This window comes from Vicugna pacos, chromosome 33 (assembly GCF_048564905.1).
Source record: "Vicugna pacos chromosome 33, VicPac4, whole genome shotgun sequence".
Lineage (NCBI taxonomy): Eukaryota > Metazoa > Chordata > Mammalia > Artiodactyla > Camelidae > Vicugna > Vicugna pacos.
Window position 1 is genome coordinate 6325783 of NC_133019.1, and position 12003 is coordinate 6337785.

Here is a 12003-nt window from a genome sequence, read left to right on the forward strand (position 1 = left end):
AAGGGAATTAGGCAGACATAGGGATTATATTTAATGAAAAGATCCTCTATGACCTAGAGGAGAACAGTGGGAACAACTGTGGTCCTAAGGTCTTCACCACTGGCGTGCCATTCAAAAGGGGTTTGAGTCTTGGTACCCATGAAGGAGCCCTGGCTGCTGCTGCTGTACCAGTTTCCTCCCCTTTACGATCACTTGTCAGCATGAGCTGTGCATGTCCTCCTATCTTTCTGGCCATTCAACAGGAAAACAATGGTATTCATGCACCTGCGTACACACACACGTACACACTCACGTGTGTACACGGGCACACACATACACAAGCTGACTGCTCTCTGAAAAATTGATTCTCAGAGACAGCACCGTCAGTTTAGTTCATCATCAGGAAAGGAAATATTCCCCTAACTGTAATATGCCAACCCTAAGAAGGGTATTTCGTCTTATTATGCAGAATGAGAAAGGGCCCTTTGTTTATTTGCCTTCCAAACCATGTATGGCCTCAGATGCAGAGAAAAATGGGGCTCTAGATCACGTCTTCTTCAAGCCATGGAGTCTCCAGTGCCTAACTGCCAGCCAATGGTTGCACAAAGACCTGTCTGAAGTTCTGAAATTGCTGTTTTTTGAGCCACATTTTAAGGCTGACTGTTCCTCACTATTCTCTTTGAGGGAAGGGAGGCAGCAAGATGGTTCGTTACTGTCACAAATCAGAAAGGTAGCTCTTCCAGGTACATAAGCATTTGTGACTCACAGCACAATGGTTATCAGACCATCCCACCTTTCTTACGTAACCAAAATCTTCCAAGACGGTTGCTTTACATTTACAGAACTTGACTAAGTGAAGAGTAAACAGTTTGATTCTTAAATAGCCTCTGTGACCCAGGGTATAACCTGCTGTATGTAATCACAGGAACGATCTGTGGTCCAGAAGTCCTCCTCCTCGGCTGCCAGGGAAACAGAGGAGAAAAAAGTGATCACTAAGCTCACCCCTGCAGCACCCTGGTTTCAGCGGGAAGAGGCACCTTATTATCAGGAGAGCACAGGCAACGAGACAAAGCAAAGAACGCAGCCGCATCAGTAAGTGAGGCCCAACAGGGCACCATTACAGATGTCTTAATCACAGCATTTAATAATTGTGGCCTTTTGTGATCGGTCATTCTCTGACTCTGAGGCTCTTTTTCAGCCACTTATTGTGGGAAGAGTTGAAGAGTTGGATCTTTACCTTTCCCAAGATCAGGGATATGAGTGAACTCAGGGTCAGGTCTTCAGAAAAGCCAATGGAGACCAGCAGAACTGGCTCAGCATGCAACACCTTGGACGTTGCGCCTGACTCTGAGCTTGCTCTGGTAATAGAGTCTTCCAGTAATCTTGAACCAGCTCCGTTATGGACACTCCTGGAGGAAAACTACCTGTGGCTAGGCATTTCACATCTAGAAAGGCACCTGGAGATTCCCAGAAAATTCCAAAGAGAAGGGAGGTCTGGAGATGGAGGAAGAGATACAAGGAAATCATCCCCAGAACACTTCAGCTGAGCTCCTTTCAGGGCGCTACACAGTCCTGTGGACATTTTTTAGTCCTTGGCTATTCTGAGTTGTAGAGCTCCAGATGTCACCCAGCTTCAGGGATTCAGAGATTAGTTCATTTCCTTGCTGCTCAATCATCTGAGAGAAACCAGTCTGTTCGGAACCTGAGTCCCCGACTTGAAAGGTCATTCTAAGAGAATCTGTTCTTTATCTTCCTGCCCGCTCCAACACACAAGACAAACGTAAGCCTTCGTGACAGTTAACCTTTAGCTGATCATTCCTGTAGCCACCCCACTGCCAAGTTCTTCTCCTTGCCAAGCAAGATTCTCCACCGTAGCCACTGACCCATGGCCCTCTTTGGACAGGCGACCAGCAGGACAGACTTTGCGGACTGAAGCGTCTGACACCTACTCTGGCTAGCAGGACTGTCGGCTCTGAGCATCTCCAGAACCAAAATATTTCAAACTCTCACCTCTGTTATGTCATTGTGCCATGGCATTGGGGAGCACAAATGACAGAGCATTCAGTTCACTTTTGCCTGGGGGAATAAAAATAATGAATACCACACAGTTATGTTGCCCAGTGGTGGGTTCACCACCTTTCCCCAGTACAAATTTATAAGAAATTGACTTTTTCAAGGGGTTTACCAGGGGACCAGCTCCTGAATTTGCTGCCAATTCTGGGTCTCACATTCTAGGAGGGATAGTGAGGGGCAGTAATAAGCGTGCAAATTCCACAACAACTCAGAATATCACATACATCATGTCAGCTATGATAGTCTTTATTAACATGAACATGTAGTATACGTGCAGAAATAATATTATATGGAGATATGGCAAAATATTCATATTGTTTTTCTCAGATTCAGGGGCACAAAGGGAATTTTATTTACTTAATAAGTTTGATATAGTTCCAAAATTTTGTGACTTGCACTCAGAATAACGTTCAAAGTTGTCTGAACAAACAGGAGAAAGACATGGGTTGCATGGGTTTGGGATCAATGCCCAGACTGTAATATGCCTTAAATGTACATCTTGACAGGCCCAGAAGTGGCTAGGTGTGAGCTGTGAATGTCACAGAGGCAGGAAATCCTTTATCTGCTGTTTCCTGCTAACACTGTACATGGATATATTTCGTAAAGGCCAAGAAAATCTTGACTGTGTATGAAGTGGACGCTGTCCACTGGGGAAAATAATTTTTTGCCCATAGAGATAAACCTTGAGTATCCACCATTTACTTTGTGGCTATTTCTACTTAATTACAGCAATGATAAATGGGGAGTTTGAGATAAAAATATTTTGGGAATTTTCAGCTGAAATATTTCTAGTTCAGCTCAACTATCTAAGCTAAACACAAGGATCTATTTTGGTCTTGTTTTACATTTTTCTCCAGGGCTGCTTGAAGTAGGTAAATACCAGTCCCCACACCGGGAGAAACATGTTGTTCAAAAGCATCCTCTGACTGTGGTACAAACCAAGCTGGAGGCAATGGGAAGGGTAACACTGAATTACAGACAGCCAGGGGACGAAAGCAAAGGCAGGCAGAGTGTTAAGGCAGAGAAACATCCATAACATCTTAGAATGAGATCTCAGAAGAAAGCATGTGCTAGACTTTTGAAGTTACAGTAATTGTGGTTGCAGCACTTATGAACATAAGTTCGACTGTTGATCTTGTATGTCAAGTCTCTGCAGAATTTCTGACACACCATGTATGCTAACTGGAAAATGTCATCTGTAATGAGAAAGCATCATAGAAAATAAGCCAGTGATGGGGGGAGGGTATAGCTCAAGTGGCAGAGTGCTTGCTTAGCATGCATGAGGTCCTGGGTTCAATCCCCAGTACCTCCTCTAATAACAAATAAACCTAGTTCCCCCCACCGACCCTGCACACACGCAAAGAAAGAGAGAAAATAAGCCAGTGATCTAAGTTTTCTAAAGGCAAGTCAAACCTTGCACTAGTCCTGAAGGTAAAAATTTAATTAGGTATCAGGATAGGTTTAGAGATGGCTTCCTGTCTTATACTTCCCAAGAGGACCCAAGCAGGGAGACGTAGAAATCACGGGTCCCCTGCAGGCGTTATGCGTTTAAGCCCCCTGGCACCCTCCAGCTCTCTGTACAGATGCTTCTTCCTCCTGTCTCATCTTCCCAAGTCCCCTTCTGCCGATGCCCAGGGACACCCTGCACTTGGCTTCCTTTCTTGCACTGGCCTTAGTCTGGGGTAGAAAACTGTTGAAGTACTCTCCCAAGAACTTTCTAGGAATCTCACAGCGCCTCCCCTGATCCTCCAACTTACCCTGGAGGATCTTTAAGAGCAAGCAGGTCTCATACTTCTTGGCAACACAGATTCCAAAGCCTCTTCTACAGCGATCCATCTCTGTGCGGAGGTGGCACGTTACACATTTCAGGGGCGCCGCTGCTGGAGAGCACAGAGCTGGTGTAAGGGCAGGGGAGGTGGGGACTTAGATGAAATTGGACAGACCTAGACACGGTGGAGGGCAGTGCAGCGGGGTGGATGGAGAGCTGGTGGTCAGGATCAGGTAGGAGGCAGCTGGAGCTCTCATTAACGCCACATCCTAGAGAAAAGCCCTTGTAAGAGTAAAAGGATTCAGGTCCCAACTTCAGCTCTTTTAACCTGGTAACTGAGCAAAGATTTAGCACTGGTTTTTTCAGCTTAAAAATGGTTCTATTAATGCTGGCCTGGCATAAAAAAGCGACATGAGGCTGAGTGCTTTAAACTGTTTTACCCACGTAAGTGTTACTATGATGGAATTCCTGACATTTGCAGCTTAAATGTTGTTACGTGATATACTCTGTTTTGAACTTCAAATTGAATCTGTGGTGTAATCATGAATTACATCGCAGTCAGTGCCGCTTTATGCAGTACTGTGGGGTGAGCCAATCAAAATACAGATTTAATTTTTTAAAAAACCTCTCCTTGGTGCACCTGCATGAGAAAAGAAAGTAACATTTATTGAGCATCTCCTTTGGGCCATGTTCTCTTACTCTGTATCTGATTTAATCCTCACAAAAGCCTTGTAAGTAGGTTGTTTCTCCCATTTCTCTAATGAGCAACTGGAGATACAGAGAATTTAAGACAGTGACTGAATCATTTTTTAATCTGTCTGATTTCAGTGCATCCAATATTTTCTCTCCTACAACCACTTGTTTTAACACAAAAATCCCTGAAAAAGGTATCAAAAGGCCCTGTCTGGCATTAAAACCAATTACAAAATTATTCATTGTAGACTGACCAGCTCCCTCAGCAAATGGATAACAGCTTTATAAATGGAAGGGATGTCCTAAGGGAAATCTTACTAGGATTTCGGATTATGGGGAATTAGAGGGACAGAGTGGGGAAGCAGTGTGAAGGGACAGCCATAGAGGCTCAAGCCCTTGATGGGGAATGGCAGAATGTTGAAAAGGTCAGAAAGGTGGCATAGAGACCCGGGGGCATTCTGAAGGCTGGCTTCCCTTCCATGTAAGTGTGGTCAGCCTTGCATGGACACCAGCTACACATATGGATCTTCCTGGGGGCTCTCAAGACCCTGCCTCTGGAGCCCATTCCTCACATCTGTGACTCACCCACAGTGCAGCAGAAGACAGATAAGAGCAACAAGAGGTGTTTGTCCATCCTGACCGAGAAGTCCCCTGTCCAGGAAGAAAAGAAGCCAAAGGCTGCAATCACAACAGGTCTTCAGGCTTCAAGAGGAAACCGTCCTTTTCATCATAGGGCAGGGATTATTCATGCTTAAGGGGCGCCAATCACACGAGGTTTCCTCTGGGAGCTCAAGTTCATGCTCTCTCCACCCCACAGCAGAGAATAATGGTAACCAATAAACGCTGGCGTTTACATGAAGTTAATTTTTTAAAATATAATATTTATCATAGCAACTATTATGAATATAATCATGATATGATCATTCTTATCTCAACTTCCCAGAGAAGGAAAATGAGGATTGGTGAGGTCCAATATCTTACTCAAGATCACATTTCTAGTGACCTACAGCACCAGTACTCAAAGCAAGACTTTCTAATTCTAGAAGCCATCCTTTTAACCACCTTGATGGAATGCCTCTTGGAGATTTATTCATATATTCAACATATATTTATTGAGAGCTTTTATGTGCCAGTCACAGTTTCATGTGTGAAAGTGGAGCAATGAATAAGTCAAAGAAGTTCATCTAGCTCCACATCTTACGGCTGAGAAAAAGAATGAGAGATGAAAAGACGTGTAATCTATCACCAAGCGGGCCTTCCCCCGACAACTTCTGATTCTCAGTCCAGAATTCTTTCTCTTTATCAGAAATCTGTTCTCCAAGGCCAGGGACTGTTTCCTTTGTAGGGTTGTGAAATCATCTCTAGAACTATCACACAACTTGATCTTTAGCAAGTTTATGTTGTTCATCTGGCCAATTTTGCCTATGATTTAGGTATCCATTTCCACAAAAGTTAACTCAGGTAAGGCTCAGCGTGGGTAAACCACTGGAAAATGATGACCAGTTCTGGCACTCAAGTCTCTGAAACCCATCAGTGGGTTTATGGTATTTCGACCGGAGAGAATAGCAATCTTCTGTTATGAACTCATTAAGCGACATGTTCTTCAGTTGTAGGAACAATACATTCTGACATTTAGATACTAGATAAAGATGGGGTGAAATAAAGTCTTAGTTCAAATGCCGCAAACATGAGGGGATTTGCTTCTTGCAAAAGAATTGATTCTAGAGAGGAAATCAAGCTTGTAAAGTCCTTGAATCTCATTTTCTATTCTTCCATCTTTCAGGAGAGGATGTTAGAAACTGGCTGGCATTTTTCAGGACTTTCCAAAGGCTTATAAATAGGGCAAATGTCTGAGCCTTTATTTGTCACCTGTTGGTTGCTTTTTTTTTTTTTCTGCTTTATTCCTTTAAAGAGAGTGACTGTAGAATCATAGTAAAGAAAGCAGAAATTCTAGGTTAAATTGCAATGGGTTTGCACCGTTTCTGTTCTTCTTCCTTCAAGGTTCCCACTGGCAGGTATTTTCTGAAAGCTGCGTTTTGAGTTTTGAATCTCTTTTCTACTGGATTATTTCCAGAGAGGATTGTGGAATTTTGCCACTCCACCCAAGCATTGGGTTCTCTGATCTATTCCTCATCCTCCCATAGTAACTCATCCATCAAATTCTCTCTTGAAAACAGTGCCTTTCATCATTTAGCAGGAAAGAGAGGAGAGGTACTGGCACCTGTTAGTAGAGGCAGTGGAATATAATGGAAAGAGCAATTTCCTGGGAGTCTGGAGATTCAGGGTTGATTGGTTTGTAACTCATGCTGTCTTTAGCAAGCCCTTTATCTGTGATGTTAGATTTTGACCATTTTTAGGTCCTTTACACTTTAACAGTCTATGGTTCCATGATGTAAATCATGAGGCTAGGTACCCAGTTCTGTTATACTGGCCTAGCTCTCTGCTTGGCACATGGTGATGTGCTGAACATACGATGGCTGAATGAAGGAGTGAATGAATAGAACTGTAAATCTCACAGGAGACCACTATCCATGGTCCCACGGCCCCCAAACTAATGCACCCCAGGCCAAGTTTACCTACACAACACAGATGTCATCTGCCCTGCTCTTAGGAGAAAACAGAACACTGTGTCCTCATGTTCACGGTCTCTCTTGGCTCCAGGATGGGTGATTAAGATCTTGGAGATACTACAGATGAGCAATCCTCTTCACCTGTGCCTCTAAACGCTGCAACAAACTACAGGAGTGTTACCAGTGCCTGACACTTTGTTACCAATGAAAATAAATGAGAGAACAGGAATGAGACGGTTTTATTCGCATCTTTGAACTTGCTGGGACATAGAGGCCACAGTGGTTTGATCTGCGTGGCAATGTTCTTGTGAACGCAAATGCAAAGCCAGACAAAATGAAATTACATCTCACTTCTCTCTGTCTGGAAAATGCATCTTAGGATTAGGGATTTTTCCTAATAAGAAAGCTCAGTTTGAAAAAATTAGCATGTTTCTAAATATAGCTATCATTTTACAAAAGCCTTTTCTTGGGGCTTTCCATATATTTTCTTACCAGCTTGCTGAATGAAAAGAAGCTCTACTTATATTGAATAAACGTTAGTAAACCATGTTGGAAGTAATGTGTGGACCTCAACAAAGAAAAAAAATTCTATAGACCATTTTCTTTGTTAAATAAAAGAGTTGATACATTTTTTAATTAAATTTTGTTACTTTTGTTTTCTTTGGGGGGAGGTAATTAGTTTTATTTATTTATTTATTTTTATTTATTTAATTGAGGTACTGGGGATCAAACCCATGACCTCGTGCATGCTAAGCATGTGCTCTCCCAATGAGCTATATCCTCCTCGCCCAAAAGAGTTGATACTAAAAAAAATTTTTAAGCAATCATTGAGGTATTTGCACTTTTGCCATACTTCTTCATTTCACAATTGGATGAAAGTAACAGTATCTTTCAAAAGAGTCAGTTTTCAGTTTCCTTTTGGTTTTGTTTGCTTTGTGCGTGGTGAAGTCATCAAAGAATTCTTACATCATGAGTCTCTTTTGAAAACTGTAAAAGTCAACAAGTTTGGGGCAGTGGGAAAAAGGTGATTTTATCATAAAATTTTTTACTAAAACAAAAGCTTCTTTTCTCTTTTCACAGATGGAGCCCCTACAGTGCTCAGTAATCATCTGGTTTTGCTACTTTAGTGAACAAAGAAATCTCCTCACAGCCTGGGCACTCACTCATTTTACAACAGACATATGCTAACAACAAGGACCCTTCAAACAACCCTAAAAGAAATTCTATCATCAGCCAGAAAAGCCATAGACTATATCCAAAGTAGATTTCTAAATCATCACATTAAAAATTGTGTGTGTGTGTGGAGAATAAGGCTTCTCTCTCAAGCAGTCCTCTGGCTTTCAAAAGGACAAGCCTTAGTACCTATTCTAATAACAGAAGTATCTTTTTTTTTTTTTTAAAGAGAAAGAAAACCTTGAAACATTTTGAAAGAGAGGATTTTATTTATGGCCTGGCTTACCCGAAAGGTTATGAAGGTGTCCAAATCCTCTCTTGAAGTATCTGCAAGGTTAAAATGTGGGAAAGAAATTTGATTTCACTTGCAGAGCTCAAGGCTTAGCTATACAATAATGAATAAAGTGTGTATACACATACTCATCATTGAGGAGAATTTTAAAATAGATGCCTTAGGAACAGTGAGACTCCAGTTGGCGGTTTGGTTGGTTCTGGGAACACTGAGGTACTGTCTGTCCCTGAAATTTTACTATTATATAATTTAGATGAATGGTCCAAGGACAGAACACTGGGGAAGCTCAGCCTTCCACAGGAAACTGCATACAACCGAAGACCCAGGATGGTTGCTCCGTTTCTGCTGTACGTCGCCTTTCTGGTCTGCGTGAGTAAGGGTAAGTCCTGGAGACTGAGGGAGGACTGGCTGTTGGTTAAGAGATGGGAAGATGCTGGGGGAGGAGAAATTTCCAAAACTGGCTCTTGAGGTTTTGGCAGATGCAAGTGAGATTGCGACAAGCAAGACTTCCCCTCTTTTCACAGGTGAATTTCAGGAACATCTGACCGGTATGACCACGGCTAAAGTCTAGTAAAAAGCTTATTTGTGACACGTTTGGGAGTAAAACCACCCCCTCCATCTTCAGGGAGAGCTGTAATCCATTTTTTTTGTTGGGGGAGGTAATTAGGTTTATTTGTTTGTTTGTTTGTTTATTAATGGAGGTACTGGGGATCGAACCCAGGACCTCATGCATGCCAAGCACATACTCTACCCTGAGCTATCCCCTCCCTCCTGTAATTCATTCTTACTCTAGAACCTTGGGAGTTACATCTTCTCCTAGACCAATTTAGTCCATTTCTTTGAGTAAGAAAGCTAAAATCTCCTTCCTGGTTTCCTTTTCCCCATTACAGGATAAAACTGTCAGGCTAGCTAAGACTCTCATTACTCAGGGACCATAGATAAATTTTACAGGAACTCTGACCTTTTGAGATCACACACAATACTGGATTTATGTCTGTACAAGTTATCTCCCACAGGACTATCCAAAGGGTCAGTGTCCCGAGGAAGGCTGGGAACCACTAGACAATAGTAAGTGCCTGTCAGAGGCCCTAGGCCTGGAGAACTTTCTCCATACCACACCCTTTAAGCACCTCTTTCTGTGCCTGGCAGGGCCTTCAGAGATGTGTTATAAATGTAAACAATATCATCTTGGGACGTGCTACGACACCATGAAGTCCTGCTTCCTGAAGTACCATCAGTCCTGTGCGGTTGAGAACATTTACATACTTACAAGAAAAGGTAGTGTGGGGTATAAAGTGACTGAGAAAGGTAGTGTGGGGTATAAAGTGACTGGGGTATAAAGCACCTTTTTTTCCTTAGAGACAGTCACGTTCTTTTGTCCTCGCAGTACATGGGCGAGTGGGATGGAGAAGGATGGGGTGAGTGGTCCTGCAGAGGGGATGGCAAAGATGAACTTTTACTTAAGACAGTATCGAGTGAAGGAGAGGTGGCTCTCCCTTATCAGTCAGGGAATACAATCCATTCTCTGGATCAGTAACTAGCAGATGCCACCTTTTAGCTCATTTGGGTCTAGAGAAGCGTCAGTGAGGCTTTGAAGAGACGTTAGTTCTGGGAATTCAGAAGGAGGAAACAGAGTCATTACAGCCGTATTCCCCTTCTTTCACCTCCTCAGGGCGGAGTATGTATTTTTATTCAAAACTGTCATGCATGACCAACTGTAAGGACATCAACTTCTTAAGTTTTGATAGGAGAACAGAGCTTATCTGTTGCAAACATAAAAACTATTGCAACCTCCCTGAGGGAGTCTAGTTCTGCATCTCTCCTGGATTTTGGATTATTCTTCAACTCACCATCCCTTTATCTTTTCCCCCAAACCTGTATCGTGCTCTCCTTTTCAAATCAATGGCAGAGAGTGAGAAAGCCAGCTGGTAGTGAAAGGAGTAGCTCCGTAAGAAGAAACAGCGGGAGGGAGCTAACTCATCAATGACAGAGCCTGAAGCTTTGCAAATCCCCGTTGCTCACAGGGTTTTGGTTTCCTTATGGTGGTGCTGCCATGAATAGTGTTGGGTTTAGAGCTGATGACTCATTATCTCCTATATGGAAACGTAAAAGCTTGGGTCCAAACGATCCCAGGCTAGCACTGAGAATCTGTCACTACACTCTGTCCTCATCGGTATCCACCCCTCTGGACTGGGATTCTCTCTGGATCATCCCTGACACCTCCTGGCACTCTCCTCTGCCCATGGGTTATGGAGATAAAAGTAACTCCAGTTTCCCATTTGCTGGCAACACGAGCCACATTCTCCCTGGTAGAGCTCTCAGAGGGAATCTCAGGCCAGGCAAAAACCAAACAAACAAAAAACTGGGACAGGCATAGGGATGAGGGATCAAGAAAACATTTCAATCTGTGGAAATTAAGATTTGAGAAACCATTTGGTGTGGGTGGAATTATCATAGCCCTGCCTGGCCAGGTAGCTAGGTAGCACTTGATTGCTCTAGGTGACTGAAATGGAAATGGAGACCTTGTGCAAGAATGGCTAGTCAGTTTCGTTTCATTAGAATGAGAAAAAAAAAAGTTGATAATAAAAACACAGAGCTGCCATGAGGCATCTACGTGAGTTCTAGCTACATGAGTTCTGACTACGAAGTGTCGTTATGGGTAAACAGAAGGGGTGATACAGCAGAAGGGAAGTGGTGGGAAGAGCTGCGGGCAGACACAGAAGGAAACAAACAGGGAGAGGGAGACGGAGCGGCACCAGCAGGGGAGCAGCACAGCAGTGGAGCAGCACCAGCAGTGGAGCAGCACATCTGTGGCCAAGGCGGTGGAGCTTCCCTGGGTACAGAACCACCCTGGCATTTCCCTCCTTGTGAAGCCGACCAGCTGTTCCTGGTCCTGGGTTTCCATGATCCTTCTTCTCCCTTATGATGCCACATGAAAGTCCTCCAATAAACCAATTACCCCTCTACTTGAATAGTTTGGTGTGCTCTATCTTTGTCTGAGTCTGAAAATATGATCCTTCCTGGGGAATTCTCCTTCGGGATTTTACAGAGCCAGGATGAAGAAAGACATCTAGATAACTTTTTAAAAACAGGCAGGCAGGTTGGAAAAGCCAATGTAACATGGATATTTTAGGTTAGGGAAACAACACATTTTTACTTACAGTTGTTCATGGGCTCTCTCACCTGTTGAATCATGGGGATTGGAGACATCATCTAGGGGGAAAAAAGACATAAAGATCATTGCTTTCCCTTGGGTTTCAAAACAGACTTTAAAAATACTTGTGAATCAATGTTTAGACAAAACTTGACTTTGTTGAACAAGAAATTTATAATTATAAAATCTTTCCTTGTTGTTTCAAGAACAAACATTGGCCTTCTCAGCATCAGAGCATTAAATCTGCATCACGTAGTGGATGATTATGGTTTGATTTTGGTGTCCTACCCAAATCCTCTTT

The 12003-nt window shown here is 43.0% G+C and overlaps 2 protein-coding genes across 3 annotated transcripts in view; one reads left to right on the top strand and one right to left on the bottom strand.

Annotated features, from left to right (window-relative positions):
• The window catches only part of PATE2 (prostate and testis expressed 2), a 16239-nt gene extending 4725 nt beyond the window's left edge, over positions 1 to 11514 (top strand). The window contains exons 2-6 of the mRNA XM_072954055.1: positions 905 to 1071; positions 8802 to 8927; positions 9073 to 9096; positions 9698 to 9826; positions 10221 to 11514. Coding sequence (XP_072810156.1) covers positions 8876 to 8927; positions 9073 to 9096; positions 9698 to 9826; positions 10221 to 10357 — 342 coding nt within the window. The 5' untranslated portion in view covers positions 905 to 1071; positions 8802 to 8875 and the 3' untranslated portion in view covers positions 10358 to 11514. The remainder of the gene's footprint in view (positions 1 to 904; positions 1072 to 8801; positions 8928 to 9072; positions 9097 to 9697; positions 9827 to 10220) is intronic.
• Positions 2283 to 12003, bottom strand: part of PATE3 (prostate and testis expressed 3) — a 68476-nt gene continuing 58755 nt past the window's right edge. The window contains exons 2-4 of one of the 2 annotated variants that reach the window (XM_072954054.1): positions 11710 to 11761; positions 3810 to 3929; positions 2283 to 3248 (exon numbers count right to left, since the gene is read on the bottom strand). In XM_072954054.1, the coding sequence (XP_072810155.1) occupies positions 3106 to 3248; positions 3810 to 3929; positions 11710 to 11761 (315 nt within the window). In that variant the 3' untranslated portion in view covers positions 2283 to 3105. Of the gene's footprint in view, positions 3249 to 3809; positions 3933 to 11709; positions 11762 to 12003 lie in introns of both variants that reach the window. The other variant, XM_072954053.1, reaches the window with a different exon arrangement.